Here is a 24,956-nt window from a genome sequence, read left to right on the forward strand (position 1 = left end):
AGAAAATTTTGCACTGTCCGGCTTTGTTAGAGACACTAATTGATATCTCTTTCTCCTGTACCTAGAACTAGTGCCAAGAGCCAGGCTGGGTTCAGTGATTGCATAGATTTGCCCAGATCTAAAAAGCACATTTTCTGAATAAATATTTGCAGTGTTAAAAGGTAAGAAACAAAATGTGGGGGGGGGGGGGGGAAGTATCCAGAAAGAATCAGGACTTTGTTTACGCTTTAGTGCGAATTCTCTTTCCAGGTAAAAGCACTTATCTTTCATTGTTGTTTCCTTTAAATGCTTGAAGATCATCTTTGAACTTTGACCCTAACCCATCATAGCAGAGAAAAAAGAAATGCATCTGCTAAATCTTCCATAATAGGAGCGATAAAAACAGAGTTAATGACACATAGAACACAATCAATCTGAACACACAGTGCCTTCCAGACACTTACCTTTCTGTGATTGTTTCTCTGAGTCCACTAGTAACACCCTTAACCACAGTACTAGCTTTGGGGGTCAGCACCACTTGAGATATAAAAAAGGAGCCCTTCTTTCTTCTCTCAATGATTGATGCCTGAAGAAACTGAATCAGTTTTTCTGGGTCTGTTGTGTTTGCCCAAGGAGCTGGCATCATCTGCCCTGGCCAAAGAAATGGTACCTCAAGAGCGACTGGACTGTGATAAAATACCAACACTTGGTAATCCTTCTCCCACAGGTACTGGAGACTTACTTCTTGGGCAAATATAGCAGGGCACATTTTATTTCCAAAGGTGCCTTTGAGCATTTGGACCAGATTCTCATGATGATATTTCTGCATCCCATAGAAATGATTGAAGTCCAAGAAGACCACTTCTTTATGGTGGTCAGTCAGAAATGCATTGATCTCTTCAAGGCCCTCATTGACTTTGGCACTGAATAAACCATGAGCAAAGTAAAGTTCATTGTCAGGATCTCTGGGTTTGGTGGAAATTCTGAGATCAAAATATCGTATACCTGCACCCAGCTGGCTAGTAAAGTTCATCGTCTGTGTTGCCAACCACTTTCTCATCAACTTTTTAGCCACAGTCCCAAATACGGAGACAAAATTCTGGACAGTTTCTGGTTGTTCAGGTCCAACTGGAGAGGCTTCGTCGATGTAGAAGCTAAAGGAGTCGTGAGACCCTACAAATATAACAAAGAAAAATCAATGTTGCATTCATACACAAAGTTATAAATACTCCTCTTTCAGGATAATCTAATTCTGGTCAGCACACAGATACTCTAAAATTGGCCTTTTCCTACCAACCTTCCCACCCCCATCCCACCCCATACATTATTTTCATGGAATCAATATTCACATGTGTTGAAAGTGAATGAATTTAGGGGAGCTAAATGAAATGTGTATTACTTTCATTAGTACCCCTTACTTATGCCCTTAGTACTACTGAAGTCAATGGGCCTGATTATTAGTGTAAGTCAGGAGTAACTCCATAAGTCAGTCAACTTGCAGAAGTGTGTAATACCTATGTAAATGAGAAGAGAATTAGGCCCAATCAGTATGTTCACATGACTAATGGTTAGCTGGACCAGGACCTTTGTGATGAGCAAAAATACATATCCTTGAAATTTTACAAAAGCGAAAGTTTTCAATAGCCCTTAAGTGACTTAGGAGCATAGATACCATTTTCAAAAACACCTAAGTCCCACTGACTTTCAATCAGGATCCTAAACCAGTTACTTCTGAAAATTATATCCCAAATCTTTGCACTCATGGGAGAAACAGTGTAAGAATGATAGTTTAATAGTTATAGCTGATGCAGACTCTGTATTCCATTACTTCGAATGAGGAGGTTCATTGTGTACTTTGAACAAGGATGAATTGTAGGGTATCTTTTGGTGATCTGAGGTTAATTGCATTGCACATTTTTTAAAATTTGTACTACCAAAAAAGGTCAACAACACCTCCACTTTGCACTGCACATTTTCCTTAGTTTCAAGGATTTGTCTTTATCTTGCAATATTCACTTATTTTGTGTAGTCTGCAGCCACTTTGTATGAAAATTGCAACTACAGTTAAGGGTGTTAATGTCTAATAGGTTTTCTATAAGGGGACTATAGATCTTGCATTGCAAGGAGAAGCACGTGATCTAATAGGTCTTTTTCATCCTTAAGTACTGTGATGCAGTCTAAAGGGAAAGGTGACAGTCTACACTAATATGGTCACCACTGTTACAAAATTGTGAAATATTGTATAAAGTATGCCTTGTGAGGTATCACTGGAAAAGTTGTAATCTGCTAAATATGATCATCTTGTTACAATGTGTATATAGACGCTGTGTGTGGAGTTATGAAATTTTGCTCTGAGTTTGTAACTCAAACATGTTGTGGGTCTGAGAAACATCCACAGGCTAGCTCTTTAGAAATAATAAAGGAGGTGTAAACAAGGATGTCTGCATGTCATCCCTTAAGACCCCTCAGACGGCATGTAGGCAAAGGTGCAAACTAGAATCCGCAATTCAGATGAAGGACAGATGGCAGAGCACATATGTCATGGAACTGCCTGACCTGTAAGTAGGGTGACCAGACGTCCCGATTTTATCGGGACTGTCCCGATATTTGCTTCTTTGTACTGTGTCCCGACCGATGTTTGGTCGGGACAGTGGACAAACAAGAAATTTTGCCCTCCCGGAGGGACTCTTGCCCCCCCCTCCACACACCCCGGCTCCGCCCCCTCCTTCCCCCATTGGCTCCCTCCCCAAATCCCCGCCCTGGCCCCGCCTCTTCCCCAACCACGCAGCATTCCTCCTCCCTCAGGCTCCTAGGCGGAGGAATGGCCAGGAGGGCTCCGCGCACACTGACCCCGCCCTATGCGCCAACTCTGCAGCTCCCATTGGCCAGGGAGCTGCAGGGGCGGCACCTGTGGGTGGAAGCAGTGTGCATCGCGCAGAGCCTCCTGGCTGCCCCTACACCTATGGAGATGTTGCCACTTCCGGGGAGCCCCCCCAAGGTAAGCGCTGCCCAGAGCCTGCTCCCTGCACCCCCTCCCACATCCCAACCCCCTGCCCCATCCCTGAGCCCCCTCCAGCACCCAAACTCCCTCCCAGATGAAACTGAAAAATCCCCAAAGGTCACTGCCAATCTGACCTAGGGGAAAATTCCTTCCTGACCCCGCACATGGTGATCAGTTAAATCCTGGACATATGAGCAAGAACCAGCCAGCCAACCACCTGAGAGAGAGAGAGAATGCTCAATGCCACCTCTGGACCTCCCCATTCAATGTCCCATCTCCAGCTGTGGCTATCTTTCATGTTTCAGAGGAAAGAGATACAAAACAAAACAAAAAACCCAGAAGGTATTGAGGAAGGGGACCTCTGTAGGTGGCCAGATGTAACCCTCAGGAGCTTTTAGGAACATAAAACTAGGCTCTAAGTAATTCAAATTCCTAGCATCAAGGGTGGGATTTTCATCAGCACCTAAGTGTCAATGACTTTGAAAGCACAAAAGCTGTGGCAAACAACATATCAAGGTTAAAGAAGTCCCCCAATCTGCTCATTTCTGGATACCACATTAGCTAAACCATGATGAACCTTACACATTGCAATGACAGATGAAATGTTTTCTTCTTTACATGAAAAAAAGAAAGTCATTACTGCCCATCTCAAGCTTTGGTTGAATTCATCTTTGTTTATTCCAAAAAATACCCTCATCCATTATTAAAACCACCCCTACTAAACAACTCCTTGAAAGTCCCATTGTTTTTCCTTATTATCTTAACTGCCTCCTTCAACTGAATTTTATTTTAAATAAATTGTGAGCTGTGATTAACTTTTTTCTGACAAGTGCCTTGATACCATATTCCTTGCACAGCTGGTTAGATCATAGAGATGTATGTGGTTACACAGAGATAGCCTAATAGACTAGATCTGCATACAGAATTTTAATGCTAAATCAAATGGGTACCACCAATTTGAGCAGTGACTCGTGTTTCAACATATTACAGGAAAAATAAATGGAATGACATTAAAGGTTCTGCTCAGGTTAGCAGAGAGAGATCAAAGCAAACCTCTTGTTTAAGACTAGGCTTAGGTTATTGATACTATCCTGGAATGGATCATGTGAACATTTACTACCATGTATATCCTTAATCTAAAAAAAAGTCCCTTTGATTTCAGTAGGATTCTGTATGGAAGTAAGGATATCTACAGTAGCAGCTGATTGCAGGATTAAGCCCCCAAATTGTGGGAAGTTAGGAACAGACCAATGGTCTAGTTCAGTGGTTTTCAAACTTTTTTTCTGGCGACCCAGTTGAAGAAAATTGTTGATGCCCGCGACCTAGTGTAGTGGGGATGAGGGGCTCCGAGTGTGGGAGGGGCTCAGGGCTGGGGCAGAGGGCTGCGGGGTGGGGCCGGGAATGAGGGGTTCAGGGTGTGGGAGGGGGTCAGGGCTCTGGGCTGGGGTTGCAGGCTCTGGGGGAGGGCAGGGATGAGGGGCTTGGGGTGCAAGAAGGAGCTCTGGTTTTGGGGGGGGCTCAGGCTTGAGGCAGGGGATTGGGGCACAGGGTTGGGCCGCGGACTTACCTCGGGTGGCTCCTGATCAGCGGCTCCTGATCAGCGGCGCAGCAGGAGTGCTAAGGCAGGCTTCCAGCCTGTCCTGGGACCACAGACCACGCTGCACCCCAGAAGTGGCCAGCAGCAAGTCCAGCTCCTAGGCGAAGGTGCGCAAGCAGCTCCATGTGGCTCTTGCCCACAGGCACTGCCCCCCCCAGGCTCCCATTGGCCAGGAACTGGCCAATGGGAGTGCGGAGTCGGTGCGTGGAGCCCCATGCCCTCCCCCACATAAGAGCCGGACCTGCTACTGGCCACTTCTGGGTCGCAGCGCAGTGTTGGGATAAGTACGGACTAGCCTGCCTTAGCTAGGCAGCACCACTGACGGGACTCTTAACAGCCTGGTCGGTGATGCTGACCAGAGCCGCCACAACCCAGTGCCTTACATTCCGCAACCCACAGTTTGAAAACCACTGGTCTAGTTAGTCTGCTAGGTTGCCTCCAGTAGCCTGATGTTTCAGAGGAAGGCATACAACTCCCAAAATACACCTGGTCATGGAATTATAGAATATTAGGGTTACAAGAGACCTCAGGAGGTCATCTATTCCAGCCCCCTGCTCAAAGCAAGACCAACGCCAACTAAATCATCCCAGCCAGGGCTTTGTCAATCCGGGCCTTAAAAACCTCTAAGGATGGAGATTCCACCACCACCTGAGGAAACCCATTCCAGTGTTTCACCACCCTCCTAGTGAAATAGTGTTTCCTAATGTCCAACCTAGACCACCCCCACTGCAACTTGAGACCACTGCTTCTTGTTCTGTCATCTACCTCCACTGAGACCAGCTTAGCTCCATCCTCTTCGGAACCCCCTTTCAGGTAGTTGAAGGCTGCTATCAAATCCCCCCTCAGTCTTCTCTTCTTCAGACTAAATAACCCCAGTTCCCTCAGCTTCTCCTTGTAAGTTATGTGCCCCGGCCCCCTAATTGTTTTGCTGCCCCCCGCTGGACTCTCTCCAATTTGTCCACATCCCTTCTGTAGTGGGGGGACCAAAACTGGACACAGTACTCCAGGTGTGGCCTCACCAGTGCCGAATAGAGGGGAATAATCACTTGCCTCGATCTGCTGGCAATGCTCCTACTAATACAGCCCAATATGCCGTTGTCCTTCTTGGCAACAAGGGCACACTGCTGACTCTTATCCAGCTTCTCGTCCACTGTAATCCCCAGGACCTTTTCTGCTTAGCCAGTCAGTCCCCAGCCTGTAGCGGTGCATGGGAGTCTTCCTTCCTAAGTGCAGGACTCTGCACTTGTCCTTGTTGAACCCCCATCAGATTTCTTTTGGCCCAATCCTCCAATTTGTCTAGATCACTCTGGACCCTATCCCTACCCTCCAGCGTATCTACCTCTCCCCCCAGCTCAGTGTCATCTGCGAATTTACTGAGGCTGCAATTAATCCCATCATCCAGATCAGTAATAAAGATGTTGAACAAAACCGACCCCAGGACTGAACCCTGGGGCACTCCACTTGATACCAGCTGCCAACTAGACATCGAGCTGTTGATCACTACCTGTTGAGCCCAACAATCTAGCCAGGTTTTTAATCCACCTTATAGTTCATTCATCCAATCCATACTTCTTTAGTATAAAACAGTCATTATTGGTCAGTATAAAACAGTCATTATTTAAATTACTAGAGTCAAGAGGAACAGCACAAAAGTCTCATCGCACAGGACTAAGCTTGTCAATATACACAATTTAACTTTTGTAAAGTAACCACAGACAATACAGAGGAGGAGGGGGAGATTCATTTAACGTCTGGCAAGCTTCTGAATATTTTCAGCCAGGGAAATTTAGAAAAGTAATTTTTGTAATTTTAGTATCTTTATGCACAGGCCGGAGTCCAGTGAGTTGGGACTTTTGGGGGCAGGGACAACAGGAGAGGAGAGTGCCATAAGTTTTGAGACATTATGTCATGTTGTGCAGTTTGGACAGGAGGAATTCATTAAAAGGTATCCAAAGACAAATGAAATCAAACTACTGTTTGGTTTGCTGATTGACACTATGTATTGAACAGATGTGATCATATCTGGAGCTGACCATGATGATATAAAAATTCTTCCTAGTTGGAGATTATAACTGACTCATAATATCCATAGGTATAAGTAATTTGAACAGTTCCTTCCAATATGATTTATCATGCACTTGTCAACATCAAAATTTCTCTGTCTTCATCTTGGCCTGTTACCTTTACAAATCTACTCATATGACTTTGAGATTCCAACATCTTTGCACCTGGTAGAAAAGTTATTTTATGGTCCTCGTGCCATCACATCTAATTGTCAATATTCCTGATGATGAGAGGATCTCTTACAACCATCACCTTTATTATATAGCAAACTGGGTTCCGTTCTATTGTAGAGCTTACCTAGGTGGGTGAGGAATCCGCCTCCCCCTCCTTCCACTAGAAAGTGGGTTTTTAGGGACAATTGTCTGTCAGTGTTCTATCAACTGTGACACTGGCTTCCATAACTGAAGGAAGGATGCCATTTCTGAAGTAAGGTTTCTCTGGGGTACATTAGTTGAAACAATGATAGATTTAAAAATACAATCTTTCTCTGTCTTACTCATCCTCCCCTTTAGTGTCCCATGCTTCAAGGAAGTATATTTGGATTCCCGGAGGCAGAATGTGGAAACACAGTTCAATGGACAGAGCACAGGACTGGAAACCTGCCATTCCCTGAGTTCTAATCCTTGTTCTATCACTGACTTGCTGTGTGGTCTTGGACTAGTCACCTATTCTTCAACTGCACTTTAAGGACCAGGAATCCCAGGCTTGCTACAGGTTCTCTGAGACGCTCCAATTTCCTTTCAAGACCTTTGGGATGTATTATGTTCATGTAGTTAGATTAGTAACTGCAAGAGCCCTGAAGACAACTTCCTGCACATGGAAGACTGCTGATCTGCACCCTTATAATTTGTATCACAATAGTGCCTAGAGGCCCCAACCGATATTGAGCCCCATTATATAGGTAAGTAACAGCTAGCAAGAGAATCTCTGCTACAAAGAGCTTACAATTTAAACCGACAAGATGGACGGCGGGCGGGAGGCAGAGAAGCAAAGTGACTTGCCCAGAGTCACACAGCAGGAGACCCAGGAACAGAAACCACATCCTATTGTTAGCCCACTATCATATCCATTAGACCATATCGAATTTTCCTGCAACATATATTCTGCCACAGGCTGCCTCCAAGAAGGGTTAGGTGATGGAGTGGCAGCAGGTCAGTGCAGGGCTCACTGGTAGGCTTTTTAAGTTGCAAAGGAGAAGATCTGACACTCACTCTTTATCTTTCACTCAGAACAAACTCTTTTTTTATATTGACTCACCCTATTTCCATCTCTCTCTCTCTCTCTCTCACACACACACACACAGCTTCTCACTGTTCTGCCAACTTTTTATACCTTTTTTCACTACAATCACTCAGTTCCCCCGCAATCAGTCTCGTCAAGGATTGGCTTCCGTTCCTACATTTACAGCTCTTAATCAGTCACTCCAATTTTATGTACTCAGCAGTGGTAACATGTTTTCATAATTCTCATTCCAAAATAGCTAGTCAGAAAGAAACTTGAAAAATAAAATGCTTACTCACTGGATTTCCACTCAGCCAAACTCCTTTTTAGCATGCAGTCACCCTGTGTATGTTTTTGTTGCTGGCCTCTCAGCTTTAGAAGTAATTGCAAATGATGCTTAAAGAGTCTGCAGCATGCACAGTTAAAAAAATAAAGTGGTCAATTTCAACCACTAAGACATTAAGCTTTGATGTACTTACAGGTAGTCAAGCATTATTTAGATATTCAAGAGTGGAGTGTACAGTAACATCTAGCTTGCAGGCAAAAAGCTTCTGGTACTTTCATTAAGGAAACGGTCTTAGCTTTCTATAGTGAATTCTTTTAACAGGACAACTGGGAATATGCAGCCTAGTTATCAACATATTTATAGAATCCCTGGAGGACTATACTCCCCCATTTAAAAAATAATTGGACTCAATGGTGGAAAAAGGACCCTAAGGGAGAATGTATTTCAGTTTAGAAGTTGTTTCTTTAGTTCCCTAGAGTTTTACTGAAATATTGCCAACCTACTGTTTCCTGGCTCCCAGCATTGTCCCGTCATCCATAAAAAGGGCAAGCATAAATGGACTTTGGTATGTCTCTCCCCCATCACTGCCCCTCGGCAAATGCTTAGATCCTCTTGCTTAATGGGGGTCTAGTGACTGCCTCCTACAATAGTTATCCTGAAATGAAATACTTCTTCAAAGCAGTGACAGACTCCATCACATCCTCAGTAATGTTCTCAAGATTCACAAGCCATAGCAAGGCACAAGTAGGATACACAGGTCTGACGCATTTTCTGACACCATAACCCCCAAATCTTTTCAGTGTCACTGCTTCCCAGGATAGGGTCTCCCCATGGGTGATGTGTGAACCCCCCATTTGGGGAAGCTCACCCCTAGCCTTGGCCCTGCCCCTTTCACCCCAGGCCCCGCCCCTCCCCTGCCGGAGCCCCTGAGCTCCCCACCATGGCTGGAGGAGCCCTGCCCCAGCCAGCTCAAGTCCCAGCTGCCCCATCCTAGCCCCGGGCTGGATGGGCAGCCCCAGCACTGGCCCAAGTCATGCCGAGTCCCGGGCAGGTGGCAGGCCCACCCTAGCCTCAGCCCCCGCCCACTTTAGGCGAGAGGCTAAGTAACGGTGGCAAGAAGAGCATGACCCATGATTGAAAAAATTGGGTTTGTTTAGTCTGGAGAACAGAAGACTGAGGGGGGACATGGTAACAGTTTTCAAGTACATAAAAGCCTGTTACAGGGAGGATGGTGAAACATTGTTCTCATTAACCTCTGAGGATAGGACAAAAAGCAATGGGCTTAAATTGCAGCAAGGGAAGTTTAGATTGGACATTAGGAAAATCTCCCTAACTGTAAGGGCAGTTAAGCAGTGGAACAAACTTCTTAGAGAGGCTGTGGAATCTACGTCACTGGAGGTTTTTGAGAACAGGTTAGACCAGTGGTTCCCAAACTTGTTCCGCCGCCCTTTGTGGGCCGGGCTGGTTTGTTTACCCGCCACGTCCGCAGGTTCGGCTGATCGCGGCTCCCAGTGGTCGCGGTTCGCTGCTTAATTTACACTTAATTTACCTAAAAAGTGTGTGGGTGCATGCATGCAAAACAGACAGATTGGGAGGAGTGTCTTTAGGTCTGTCCCAATTCCTACTGCAGAAGCAAAGTTCAGTTACTTGTTTCCTTGAACCCTAAATCAGCTTATATCACATTTTCAGGGTTACCTTTGTAAGGAAGAGGGCTAGAAACTTCCTTTTTAAACAAGTTAATAAATAAAAGAGAGCAAGCTGAGATTCTCCTTTGTATTTATAACTCTCCAAATAGGGTGCACGTGCTACAACTATGGGTTTCATGAGCCAACTGCTGAGGCAGTTTTTTAAAAAAAGGCAATATAACCACATACAGCCCTCCTAACAGCAGGTTTCCCCTTCTCCTTTGATAATTTTGTTAGTCTCTTGTAATTATTTGTGTAGGAGGAAGTGTTGCAGTGTTTTCTATGAAATTTTACAAAGTTAAAAAGACATCACTGAGTGTACATACCCTCCCACCTCTTCCCAGTCAACCCACCACCCCCAGACAGATTTCAGTTTAGAACTTGTACAGATAAATGAAAGCATGATGGGAGATTATTTCAGAGGCAAGCCCTTGTTGGGTGCTTCAGCACAGAATGGTAATTTCACCAAATGTGGGCTCCACATTAAGAACCCTATTCTACATTCTTTACTCAGGCGAATGTCCTTTAACGTCAGTTAACTGACCAAGGACAGCAGGATTAGGCCTTAACACAGAATCAATGTGGAACTGACTAATCGGCATGTTGAATCAGCTCATTAGAGATTGCATGCTGTGCTAGTACATTAACAAAGCAGGTGCTCCTTATGAGGGAACAAGATAAACTCCTCTGGGAATTAGGCTTCTAACGCATATTTATGCCACTGAAAAGTGCCCCACACTTGTAAAAGACAAGTAGATTTTCCATGAAGGACTGCAAGCTGAAGCTAGAGAAATTCAGATTAGAAACAATGCTCAAATTTCTAGCACAGAGTAGTTAACTATTGGAATAATTTACAGTAGAACCTCAATTACAAACACCTCGGAAATGGAGGTTGTTCGTGACTCTGAACAAAACGTTATGGTGGTTCTTTCAAAAGTCTACAACTGAACACTGACTTAATACTGCTTTGAGTGTGTGTGTGTGCGCGCGCACGCGGGTGGGTGCGTGCACGCGCATATGCGTGGCCTGAGTGCATACTTCTGGTTCCAAATGAGGTGTGTGGTTGACTGGTCAGTTTGTAACTCTGGTGTTCATAACTCTGAGATTCTATTGTACCAATGGATGTGGTGGATTCTCCTTCACCAGAAGCCTTTAAATTAGGATTGTCTATCTTTCTAAAAGATGATCTAGTGTCAACCAATAGTCATGGGCTTGATACAGGAAATAACTGGGTGAAATTCCTTCGCTTGTGTTATGAAGGTCAGATAGGAGATCATAATGGCCCCTTCTAGCCTAAAATATCAAAATTTCAGCACAGCATATGAAGATTTAACTGAATGTTTGATATGAAAATTAAAGTGCATCACATTCCTTAATACTTTTTTCAATGCATTACAGATTACCCAGATCTGAATTTAGGGGCCCAAATACAACTCCCCTTCAAAATTAACCACAAGAGGCCAGATCCTCAGCAGGCACAAATCAGCATAGCTCCTTTAATGAGGATCTTTCCCAAATCTTTGCGAACCTTGTGGCATGCATCCTTTTTGAGAAGAGCAAACAAACCTGAGCTTGTTATTTTTCCTTTCTCTGTTAAAGCTCAATGCTGCTTGTTTAGATGTATCAGGGGGAAAAAATCTTTATCAGATTTGACAGTCTGGTTAAGTAGTAGTCTCACACAGCAAAGTACCATATTAGTTATTTTCTCTTCTCCTAGTTCAAGGAATAGCATATAAAATATGACTGGTCTGTGGCAGGGAAAAAATAGCAAGGAGGATATCCACTGGTAAGCATAAAATTCATGAGCCAGCAACCATTTAGGGTATGTTTTACTGTAGCACCAGCACATCCAAGCCAAAAATATCATCAGCACCCATGTTATACTTCTTGGGGCAATCAGCAGTGCTTGCGTTTTGAGCTTATACCTTCGAGAGTAGCATTAAGCTATGATGACCCAAAGTGGCTTTGTTCTGCTGAGCATAAGAAATGGCATCTTACCAATCCTAGTGCCTTCCTATCATAATTCTTGTTCAGAACCCTGATGCTCCCACTGACAAGACAGCCTTGAAGGGCAGAATGTCATGTGATAGAATTTTCCTCTTAAAGCCTCTATTGATTTGTTACTATCCTCCCTTCTTCACACAGATACACATAAAACCCTATTTAAGATATGACCCAGGATGACAGCCTTCGTACTCTTAAAAATATCAAATGAAAGACACCCCCTTAGCCCTGAGCTGCTATTTGTTTGATTTCCTTTCATGAATAGCAACAGTCCTTACTAGTGTTTGTACTATGGAGAGAAATTTCCCTTAAAATACATTGCTTCGGATTATACGGTTTCCTCACAAAAAACTTCCTTTCTTGCCAATTACTGGATCTATTGTTGCAAAGGGACATTTTGCATCCATGGATTATGCATCCCATTTTACCACTATTACAGACAGTACAGTCCTTTCCTAATCCAGGGCTGTCTTGGATGTATATTTTTAGCTTCACTATGGACTTTATTGAATTAGGCCTCTTTCCTTTTCTACCACTGTAACATATTCTATTAAATCTTTAAATGACCTTAAGGATATAACTCACATTGCTCCCTACTACAATACAGTACCGATATTATGCTGTGGACTACAGTACAGTGGGCACTTTTAAGAGCTGGATATTTGATTGCCACAGTAACTTTAAAACTAACATATTTTACATTCTGAATAAAGGGAATATGGCAAATACTCTTATAAACTGACCTCTATGGGGTTTTTTGAAGCACGATGCACAATTTCAAATAGATAAATGAAATGATTTAAAAAAATAAAAACTAGATTAAATGTATTCACATTTTTGGTAGAACCACATGTTCTCTAATTGACTTTCAGTGGAGCTGCAGGTGCTCTAGAACCTCTGGAAATTATGCTTGGTTTTTTGGTGGGCTTAAGTTACATGTGAGATTTACATGTGCACTTAACATGGATAGTAGTTTGTGGGTTTTTTTAAGCTAGTTCAAATCCCTTGTAAAAAAGATGAGGTTTGCAGAATTCAGGATGACAACTGGCCAATAATGAACGCAAGTAGAAGCTGCTAAGTTTTCACATTTTTAGCCGTTAGATTGCCTACCATCTTGTTTATCTAGGTTGCATGGATGGATTAAATGAGGTTGTATGAAATGCATCAAATCCCCCTTTCACTGGCTTTAAAAGTGGATTTTCCATGACTCTTAGTGTATTGCCACACTGTAACTGAAGCAGGTGATTGTAGCATGTGTAGACATATCCAAGACAGCTTTAACCTAGTTAGCTCCTGTACTGATAGCTGTGAAGCCCCAACAACAAGGGCTTCCGAAAGGTGCAAGCCTGCTAAGGATCCTGAGTGATTACTTGGGTGGGTACTTCACCGCTATTAGTACATGAGCTTGCTAGATTAACACTATCTTGGGTATGTCTGCATGTGCTGACATCACACACCCCAACTGCAGTGAAAATATACCATTTATGTCTCTGCAGTCTGAAATTCATCTCCAGGAGATTTTTAAAGGTAAGATTTTTAGATTGTTTGTATAAGCTTCAAACTTCTGCAAGGAAGCCTTTAATACAAAGAATAAGGATTCCTGCAGTACCTTAATGCTCATACGGAGTCTGACCACTGGTGTATCAGTGCGGGGGATAGGGTGGCCTAGGGATGCCATTGACAGAGTTCTCTAGTACTAGGAAGAGACATAGGCTAGATTTCTATGTGCATTTTCTCAGTCACTGAGCCAGTAAGGGCAAATCCAAGTAGTTCACTTGATCCTTGTGAAAGGAAATTGAGAGATCAAGTAGGGAACATGTTATAGATGGGGTCCTACCAATTCACATCCATTTTGGTAAATTTCACTATCATAGGATTTTAAAAAATTTACATTTCATGATTTCAGATATTCAAATCTGAAATTTCACAGTGTTGTAACTGTGGGGGTCCCGATTCTAAAGGAGGTTTGGGGGGATGGTCACAAAGATATTATAGGGCAGGGCTTCTCAAAGTCGGTCCACCGCTTGTTCAGGGAAAGCCCCTGGCGGGCCGGGCCGGTTTGTTTACCTGCCATGTCTGCAGGTTCGGCTGATCGCGGCTCCCAGTGGCTGCGGTTCACTGCTCCAGGCCAATGGGGGCTGCAGGAAGGGCGGTCAGCACAACCCTTGGCCCACAACGCTTCCCGCAGCCCCCATTGGCCTGGAACGGCGAATTGCGGCCACTGGGAGCCGCAATCAGCCGAACCTGCGGACGCGGCAGGTAAACAAACCAGCCCGGACCGCCAGGGGCTTTCCCTGAACAAGCGACTTTGAGAAGCACTGCAGTAGGGGGGATGCGGTATTGCCACCCTTACTTCCGCATTGCTGCTGGCAGCAGTGCTGCCTTCAGAGCTGGATCTTTAGACAGCAGCCATGGAGCTTCCTGTAGCCAGGGGAGGTTCCTGGAGGTGGGTCTGACTTTCCCTGGGAGCAGCCGGTGCTGGGAAGAAGGAAGTTTCATCCCTCCCCAGCGCAACTGGGACTAGCAGCTGAAGCCTGGCGCAAGGTAGGAGCCCCTGGCTGGGACTCCCCATTCTTGCCCCTCCTTAAGGGCTAAAGGAGCCTAGGGCTGGCTGTGACAGCACCCTGGGTGGTTGCTCACATCGCCCACCCTTAAAGCCAGCCTTGCCCCCTGCAAAAAGTGATGACCCCCCTCATACCATGCCACCCTCACGTCTGTGCTACTGCTGGCAGTGGCACTGCCTTCAGAGCTGGGTGCACAGCCAGTAGCTGCCATACTATACTCTCCAGCCATGCAACTCTGAAGGCAGGGCTGAAGGAAGGCTGGCAATACCTCAACCCCACTACGATAGCCAGATTTCAGGGTGGAGAACAGATTTCACGGTCTGTGATGCATTCTTCACGGCTGTGAATTTGGTAGGGCCCTAGCTATAGAGCAAGTCTTCCAGTGATGCCACACTTCCTGTACAGTTTTGAGGCAGACTTTGGTTCACTATGGCACATTTCTTGCTGGGGCAAAAACAAAGAAGCGCAGGTCTGGGCATTTGCAGGCTGCAGCTACACAGAATTGTAGAAAGTTTTGTTACTCGATTGTTGTATGTAGCTACTGTTCATAATAAAGGGTTTATCTTGATAGCACTCTGCTCATCAGTAAGGTACTACAGGGAATAATTCCCCTTTCTGAAGTTGGTTCCCAAAGGTTCCATGAATAAATCCTTCCTATAGATCCATTTCTATCATGACACCTGCACAAAACTAGCTGACAGACAATGGCAAGGTTGATAGGAAACTGTGGTTAATTCATCTAGGGGGGAAATCAAATTAAAATATTGTATTGTGAACACATGGCCAATCACCACCTTGACCACTTCACAAGTATGTTGTACCCTTTACCTTTATTTACCTGGTGTTTTTACACTGGAAGGTCTTCTACCACGGACTAGGTCTTATTTTAAGGTTTGCTCCATGCCTAGCACATTTTAGGTGTTATCAGAAACTAAATAGCCTCTAGCTATCATACTTATATTAGAAACATTTCTAGTGGTGATGTACCACAAAAGGATGCTCTCATACAGGGTCATCTCAGTTAGAAGGAAGGTCACTGCAACATTTGGGCTCCATGTGAATGGGTGGGAATGGATTAAATCAGACCCTGAGATGTACATGGAAAAGAATTCTGTTTTCCCTATAGCTGGAAATCAAGTGCCTTAGGAAGAGAGTAAAGAATTAATCCTAGATACTCCATGCCTGATTCCCCACTCCCTTGCACTTTATGGCGTCATTTATGCCTTTGCAAAGTGGGTGTAAAAAGCTCACACTCATGAGAGGACTCTGATTTGTTAATGTTTTACAATTAGTTTAGTAAGTAGCTACACCAGGTGCAAGGCAACACAGAACTAAGCCCTATATATTCACTCTTAGCTGCTGTAAATAAGCTTAAAGGCATTTCTCATTGATCTGGATTACTGCCATCAAGCTGAGACTGCTGGCCGAAAGCATACCACTGACATTCTGCTGTCTAATGCCAGAGATCAGAGCATCTAGTGCTGCTGTGCCTTACAGTATGCACCTACTGTTTGCACAGCCACCTGGTGTGAAAGCACTGCAGATTAGGAACCCTTTCCAGGAGGCCTCCATTCAGCTCCTCCATGGGAAGGTAAACAGGATCATCAGTATTTGATTTTTAGCTGTGCCTGTAGAATAAGGCTAACAATCTCATTCAAAGATTTGACAAGTCACGTTTCAAGATTGGGATGGCATCATTAGGTGCTATACAGAGATTTCCTAACCCATTAGAGGATGTCATCCTCCGATGTTCTTTACTTGGCACTGTAAATCAGATGTCATAAAATGGTACCATGTCCTCCTGCTATATGACATTTCATCAGCAACATCTCTTGCACAACATTTTAATGTTCCAAATCTCATGTGACCGCATTAGTTACTGTAAATTGTCCTTCCTAACAGTATGTACAGGGGTAGAAATTGTAAAACCGGGACTGTAAATGTATGTTGCAGGAGGAAAAGGATTAAGACAGGGGTAATCAATAGGCAGACTGCTGGCCAAATCCAGACTAGCTGTTGCTTTTGAACCGACCCCCCCAAAATTTTTATTTACTTATCTTTATTATTTTCTCTGGAATCTGGACCTTGATTATACCTTGACCAAGAAATTTAGACCTTGACTAAAAAACCTGACTACCCTGGGTTAAGACACACATGGAACATCACATGACAGGATCTTTGCCATAAAATACTCATCTGCAACCTGCTGTTACCAGGACTAGAAGACAATGGGCAAAAGGTCTATTGCAAATGGCGTGCCATGGATTTGTGAAGGACGGCAGTGAAGTAATGCATACAATATGAAAAGGAAATCTTGAGTACAAACAAAAAACAAGCCAAAACATTTGATGACTACTCAATGGGAACAAGTGATAGGTGACTTGTGCTACTTCTTAATTTTCCATAATTGAGGCATGGGTAGTGGTGAAAGTAGAAAGGGGAATGCTCACTGCACATCAAAAGGGGGAGACATGGGGAGCACTGCTTAGCCAGCCACGGAGGAGTGAATGAGCTCCTCTCTGCTTTTATTTCAGCCTCTGGACATGGAGAAACCATGACAACAGAGCACAGGAATTATCAAAACTGGATCAGACCTGAAGACCATCTAGCCCAATGTCCAGTCTCTGACAATGGCTGGAATCAGATGTTTCAGAGGAAGGTGCAGGAACAGCAGGCAATGAGGGATAATCTGCTTCCATATTAGGTCTCATCCAGATCTCTAATAGTTAGAGATTGGCTTAAGCCCTGAAGCATGAGGTTTAATATTTCTTCCAAAATTTTCATCATCATTAATTATAACTCTGGATATTCTTGATAGCTATAGAAATATCCAATTACTTTTGAGCCTGAAGGCCCAGGATTTGACAAAGAATGGAAGAAAAAAAAGTATCAAACTACAAAAGATCTCATGAGATGTTTCTCAAACAATATTCTGTGAACATAAGAGGAGCTTTGATGCGATTTCAACTATCCCATTAAAATAAAAACCACCTTGTAAAATAGTTAAAACATTGAGAAAGCGAGTGACAGAGAAATAATAGGTAGGATTGTAAAACAAGTCAAGCAGTGAGTTGCATCGCTTGGTGTACATCTTCTGTGCCCCAAGGAATACGAGGAAAACAATCATAATTCCATTTTGAAAAACAGGAGTGCAACAAGAAAAGATTCACAAAATGTAAAAGGATTGACTTCAACTGAGTCAGGCCAATTTACACTAGCTGAAGATCAGGTCAAGAACGTTTAATAAGCAGTCAAGTACAAAGAGCGCTCCATTCAATTAATCTTAGCACTCAGCTGACTGAGTTTGCTCAGGTTTCTGAAAACATGTAGTTCACACTGGGCATGTGCATGGCTTAATACAAGCATTACCTCAGTTGCTTCATGCTAAAATTACACAACATATCATTTGCATAGTCAGAAATATACATGTCCAGGGTTGCTAGAACAATTTGTAAAGTGTGTGTGGAGGGGAAGAGGGGGTGGGGGTGCTGAGAGCCATTGGAACCAAACTGTAAACCCTGTATATGATGGAAACCACTTCAAACCAGGGGGTGTTGATGCACCCCCAGCATCTATGTACATGTAATTTGATGCCTATCCTTATCCTTCCACCACATCAATTTTAGCTACTTAATTCCTGTGTCCACTGTTAATATATAAACTGGTAAATATATTTTAAACACTTTTCAAAGCAACTGAATCACTTACATTCAAGACTGAAATAAACAAATATCCCACAGGTTTTCTGTGGTCACACCTGCTAACATGTCTCTCTCCAGCAGGAGTATGTTGTGGCTGTAATATGATGCTGCCTGGGCTTGGAAACCTTGAGAATGCTGATGTCTGCAATAATCCTGCAACTGGCAATGTTGAGGGATCTGATATTTGGTAGGATTTTGCTGACACCAATGCAAATTCTTTTATTGTTCCTTGCTAATCGAGCTGTCACCTTTTCCTTTGGCATTAATAGGCATAGATCACCATAGTATCTCAGCAGAATTATCACAGCCAAGACGAGCTTGGGGTCTTCTTTCCCGTATAGCTCTCCAAGGCAAGCTCAGGTATTTCAGGTCAAGTCACTGGCAGGGATCTGCTCACACCCTAGACTATCAGTTTGTTACCCTGTTGCAACAGTAAAGACTCTGGCTGTTTTCTAATTGTTGTGCTGTTCTTATTAAGGCGAGGTGACCTTGTACTTAACAATTAAGTTATTTTTATTAACATCATAGTGTGGTGTAAGCTGCAGCCTGCCACTTACTCTGTTCTATCCCTTGCAGTCCAGAAACCTCCCTTGCAAAATGGTGGATGACCTTTGGCCTCTGCAGCCACACTCCAGATCTTTACAGAACAGCAGCTGCTTCACTCAGTTCTGTTCTGAGCTGGTTCACGCTGAAAAGTTACATCCGCATAGCTACGTCTCTCAGGGGTGTGAAAAATCCACACCCAAGAGATGTAGTAAAGCCAACCTAAGCCCTGGTGTAGACAGCACTAGGTTGACAGAAGAATTCTTCCATTGACCTAGCTGCCACCTATTGGAAAGGTGGATTACCTATGCCGAGGGGAGCACCCCTCCCATTGCTGTAGTGTCTGTGCTGAAGTGTTACAGCTGTACCACTGTAGCATTTTAAATATAGACATAGCATCAAGTGCCAGACTGGAGAATGTCTGTCATAGTTGATTTTTTTCCTGTTTGCCTTTCTTTCAGTTGGTGCACAGTAAGTCAGGGATTTGCTTCATTTTGAGTAACTTTTAGGTTTTGTGAAAAACAAAGCCCTTGTTGGTCTGCCCATAAATATTTGTGCTGCAGAAGCCAATCACATTATTTGTAAACTTCTAAAATCTAACATGTCCAGATACTAATCCTTATTGTCAAGTTTAGCTTTCTCTGCAAAGATTTTTCCCTGCTAGAATAACTCTTAGACATTTGTGACGGGTTGGATCACAGAAACCCCCTTGGGAGCTGCCACCCAATGTGCAAAGACTANCCAAGATGGAGTTTTGGAGTCACCTGGGCAAGTCACATGCCCCTGCATGACTCAGTCTTTGCAGGCCGATGCCATTGTCCACATGGCATCTTGCATGTCTCCAGGAAGACTTCTCATGTGGATTGGAGCATTCCAAGATGCATTGTTCCCTAAGTGTCTCCTGATCAGGTACTTAACCTGGCGAATTCCTTCCTAAAGCAGCTGACCAAATGCCTCACAAAGCTTACTTAGAAATCAGGCAAGCATACAGCCCATATTCTTAACCTCGAGTAGAAAATGATATATATGTACAAATAGGATGAATAGATATAGTAGATCATAACCCTTACGGAGATATGTTACATGGCACAGGCAGCACAAAACATATTCCAGTTATGTCATACATACATTTATAAGCACCCCCTCCCCATAAAGTCTTATGGGGTACACTGTCACATCACATCGTTCTGTATCCCTGGCCAGTAGAAATTCCTCCTCAGCCTGTCATATGTCCTCTGTACCCCCAAGTGACCAGCAAAGGGACTGTCATGCGCTACCAGCACTAATTCCCCCCGGTGTTGGCTGGGTACAACCAACTGCTTATAGGGTTGACCGGGACCCTGGTTTTTACCTACAGGGGCCTGCCTGTACAGTTTCCCGTCTTCTTCAAAAAACTTCTCCCCCCCCCCTCCCTTCCTGGAGTTCCCTCCGAGATACACTGTCTTATACTTTCAAGGGAGGGGTCCGCCCTTTGTCTAGCTGCAAATTCCTGACAGACAACCCTTGAGATAGCGTCCCCGTCCCTGGGCACTGACTGCATCTCCCCGGCCCCCACCCCTGGGAGCCTGTTGTCCTCAGCCAGACAGAGGCCTGGCTCTGTCTCTCCCATATTTGGAAATACCCCGCCTCCCTGCGCTGTCCTGTCACTGAGACCTTCCCCCAACTCCCCTATGGGTTCCAAGGTCCCCGCCCCATCCCTGGGGGCTCCCTCTGAGTCACCCACTACCATGTTCCCTGGGGCAGGAGGGGTTGGCTGTTCAGCTGCATCAGACCTACAGTCATCAGCCGGAACAGCCTCCCCCTCGCAGCCTTTCTTCATGCTGCGAGTTACCACACTAACAGTCCTAGTTCTGCTGAAAAAATCATTTCCCAGCAACATGTCCGCGGGGATGTCCTCGAGCATCCCCACCAGTAAATCCCTTTCCCTACCTTCCCATTCCACATGAACCTTAGCCAGGGGCACAGGTAACTTTTAGGTTTTGTGAAAAACAAAGCCCTTGTTGGTCTGCCCATAAATATTTGTGCTGCAGAAGCCAATCACATTATTTGTAAACTTCTAAAATCTAACATGTCCAGATACTAATCCTTATTGTCAAGTTTAGCTTTCTCTGCAAAGATTTTTCCCTGCTAGAATAACTCTTAGACATTCCATTATGTTCTGTGCATAGACAGGATTGGAACTAGGCCCCTGGTCTTCCTTTTGCATGAGGGGCCTCGTTCTGAAAACCTTTACTCATCCAACTTCCGTATTCTTGTGAAAGTCGTCTCACTAGCTTCAAGAATGAGAGCTTCATGCATAGCTCTTGTGCTCACTGTATGGTTAACATCTGGACTGAACACTGGTCTCTTTTACAGAGTTGCCAGGAATAAAGCTTATTAAAATAGGATCTAAAACTGTAAATGTCAAAATAAGCTCAGCAGCAGTCAAATCATACGGAAATCCCATCATGTGTTAGTTAAAGTGACTTTGAGACTCTCTCAGATTTCCTCTGGTTTTACAAAACTGAGTTTGAGAAGGAAGCATTGGAGAGATGCTTCTGACCCTAATAAGCCTGGTTAATGAAAATGAGCTTGCCGAACAAACTATGGGGAAATCAATGGGATTGCTTGTCTGAGTAAGGATTTGCAGTATCAGTTATATCTGCAGTAACTATTTCCTCAACGTCCTCAAAAAGCTGTATGGATTAAGCATCACAGCTGTGAATATTTACACAGCAGCAAGATAGCTGATGCCTGTTTCTGAGAATTTCAGTGGTGAATCCATTTTAAGTTAGTAGAGAAACCTGTTTGCAAAACAAACCCTATCTAGTGAGTACACTTAAAGAGTTAAACTACAGTATCAGCTTTTGATCTCACGTTGGTTTAAATCCAGAGTAACTCCATGGAGTTACCCTCCTCCAGACTTACCAGTGTAACTGGATCAGAATTTGCTCCCCTGACTATAAGAGAAATTTTCTGAATGTTTATTAAGTGGTATGCAAATGAACATTCGGTTTAAGGCACATTGAGTAAAATTTTCAAAAGCATCGAGGGTTCAGATCCACAGCAGTACTTTGGTATTGCTCCATTCACCATTGCAATGCCTCACCCCTAGGCGTCCTGCTGCCTAGTGTAACCCTCAGCCCTAGGCCAGGCGCCCAGGCTCCTCCAGCAATCCCTGGGGACAGCGGGGCACCTAAGAAAGGGATCCTTAGAGGCCTTCATGATGAGTGGGGAGTTGTCTAAACCAGCCAGGAGTGAAATGCAGAGGAAAGAGGAGGGGCTTCAGGCAGGGAACTTAGGAACCAAAGTGACTGACCTGGTGCCTGAGATAGACACCTTCCTCCACTCAGAATCCTCAGCTGTGAACCCCTTCCTGGAGTTAGGAGCCTTATCCAGGTCAGCCACGAAGGTAGCATATGACCAGTTTTCCCATCCCATTAATAAAAAAAACAGAGGCAGAGACCACTCCACGATATCCCAGGGCACTCACCTGGGACGAGAGATTCAAATCTCTACTCTGCCAGGCCTGGAGCAGGGAGTTGAACCCAAGTCTCTCATAGGCCAGGTGAGACTCATCCACACTCTCTCCCCCACCCAAAAAAAGTTTTGAAAAATTCCCCATCTGCTCATGTTGGCTGCCATCCCCCCCCCCCCCCCCCGCCAGCTCTCTTATGTGCAGGTGTTGGGCTGCCTCCCTTCACGCCCCCTCCTCCATCCAGCCCTTATGATGCAGAGTGAAATAGGCGTCAGGCCCTAGGCACGCTTAGAGCATGCCCAGACAACCTGGGCCCGCTGGTGAGACCGGCATTCCACCACCTGGTTTGAGAATCCCGCTTCTGGGCCATCAGGACTTCAACTTGAGCTAGGGCTCCGAGCAACTTGTTAGCTAAGGGGTGGCATCAGAACTTAGGTGGCTTTGCAAATGGTGACCAGCAGGGACTTAGGCAGCAGCTGAGCATCACTTTTGAGAATGTCGGTGGTGCCCAACAGTGAGACCAAGCAGGGCCGGCCTTAGCAAGAGCAGGGCCCAATTCCTGGGGGCGGGGCTTGCCACTGGCAAGCCCCGCCTCCAGGAATCAGGCCCCGCTCGGGCTGAGGTCGCGGGGTTTGGGTCCGGGCCGGAGCCACTGGGGCCGGGGCCAGGCCGGAGTCGCTCGGCCCGGGGCCCGAGCCAGAGCCGCTCGGGGCTCGGGCCCGCGCCGCTCGGGCCAGCGCCCCAGGGCCCGAGCCGGGCCGGGGGTGCTCGGCCGGCACCGCTCGGCTGGGGATGCGGCCGGCGCGCCGGGGCCCGAGCCAGAGCCGCCGGGGCCCGAGCCTGAGGTGTTGGGGCCAGGGCTGGGCCGGCGCCCTGGGGCCCGGCCGGCGCCCTGGGGCCCGAGCCGTGGGGCCGTGCTGGGGGTACTCAGCCGGAACTGGGGCCGCTGCCCCGGGGCCCGAGCCGGGCCGGAGCCAGAGCCAGAGCCGCTTGGCCGGGGCCAGAGCCACTCGGGCCGGGGCCGGGGGTGCTCGGCCGGCACCAGGGCCGGAGCCATGGGGCCGGGCCGGCGCACTCGGCCAGGGCCGGTGCCGGGCTGGAGCCAGAGCCGCCGGGGCCGCTCGGCCAGGGCCGGACTGGGCTGCACCCCCCCTCCCTCTTACCTGTTGCTGCCGCTGCCTGCCCCTTTTCAGACTTCCCGCGAACATCTGATTCGCGGGAAGCAGGGGAGGGGGAGGAACAGGGGGTGGAGCATTCAGGGGAGGGAAGGGGAGGAGGGGGAAGTGAGCTGGGGGCGGAGTGGACAGCTGCGGGGCCCTCTTAGGCGCGGGGCCCAATTCAGCCGAATCGGCTGAATCGGTTTAAAGCCGGCCCTGAGACCAAGGTACGTAAAAGGGCAGTTAGGCACCTAAGTACCTTTGTGAAGCTGGACCTAAGTGACTTAGGAGCACTCAAAAGTGACTTAAGCACTTCAGAGCCTAAATCTCATGGACTTCAATAAGACAGTTTCCCAAAGGCCATATTTTCAAAGATACGTAGGAGCCTGAAGATGTAAATGGAAGCACAAAAATGCAAATAGGTACCCAATAGGATTTTCTAAATCACCAAAGCAGGCTAGGTGCCTAACTCCCATTGAAATGATCATTATGTATAAGAAATGATGTACATTTTTGCCTTAATGTTTTCTTCTTTAAAGCTGGTATTCAGTGCAAATAGACGTAAATGGATACTGTATTCTTTCTGCTTATAAAGTGCAGACAGGAAGAAAGCACTTTGTCAGACTACAAAAAGCATGTCATAAATAATGTGATTTCACACTATATGGAGAGTTTCTGCTGCAATAATGACTTTTGTACCATACAAACGCACACATAAAGATGCAAGCCTCCTTCATAACAGCGCATCACAAATTTTCTAAATGAATGATAGCTAATTAAAGTACGTCACTAACTCAATGTCCATAATGGCTGATTGCCAACTGAGATGCAGAATTAGTGTCTTCCTGTATATTTTATTTTTTTATTAATATGCTGGGAGTTTTCAAAATATTCTTTATGGTAAAACACATGTTCCTGTTTGTTTATATTTCATTGCTGTTGCTATTAACAAAAGATTACAGGTTAGCTGGTTCTAAAGGCGGGAACTGTCTTCCCACCGAATTATTTTGATCTTGTCTTTTTAAAATGTTCAAACATCCCCACTGCCAGTAAGGCTCCATATTCTAGTCAGATTAGCACAGCACAGCCTCCTAGACCAAAATCCTACAACAAGGCCCTCTCGCAGTGTATGCTTCATTCTGGGCCAAACTGACAATTACACAGCAATGTTAATAGATTATTTAAATCATTGAATAACCTTCAGTTTAATGCCAATAGTAATAAAAAATACATCACAATGTGAAAATCTAATCAGTGCTTGTTAGTTACAGCTGTGCAGCTTTTCTGCTGTGTAATAGGTGTTGGGGTCTTTGGAGCCTGGGATGGCAGTTGCCTCGCCCTCTCAGATTTCCCATGTTCCCTCAACATCCATTCGCTTTGCTGCAGCCCCTACCCATGGTTCAGAGAAATTTAGCTCATCACCCATAGCCCCCAATTGCCAAAGCGATGCCTCTCTGCCGTCCTGCAAGGGAATTTCATTTGGGCAATGGGATTGCTCACAGTGCAGAGGTTCAGGGCTAGTCTGCAGAATCTCAGAAGGATCCTGTTAAAGGCAGAAGCCAGCATCATAGGAACAAGCACAGGAAAACCACTGAAGCACAGAATTACTCTTGTGCGTGAGGTATAGCACAATATGCAGATGCTGGCAAAATGACAGCTGGATGAGTTGAAGATGGCAGCAAAATGGCCATTTTTGT

At 45.3% G+C, this 24,956-nt stretch overlaps 1 protein-coding gene across 1 annotated transcript in view; it reads right to left on the reverse strand.

The window, feature by feature from the left end:
- Positions 1–439: 439 nt before the first annotated feature.
- Positions 440–24,956, reverse strand: part of PLCXD3 (phosphatidylinositol specific phospholipase C X domain containing 3) — a 94,215-nt gene continuing 69,698 nt past the window's right edge. Inside the window, exon 2 of the mRNA XM_034774935.1 lies at positions 440–1,152. Coding sequence (XP_034630826.1) covers positions 440–1,152 — 713 coding nt within the window. The remainder of the gene's footprint in view (positions 1,153–24,956) is intronic.

This window comes from Trachemys scripta, chromosome 6, assembly GCF_013100865.1.
Source record: "Trachemys scripta elegans isolate TJP31775 chromosome 6, CAS_Tse_1.0, whole genome shotgun sequence".
Taxonomy (NCBI): Eukaryota; Metazoa; Chordata; order Testudines; family Emydidae; genus Trachemys; species Trachemys scripta.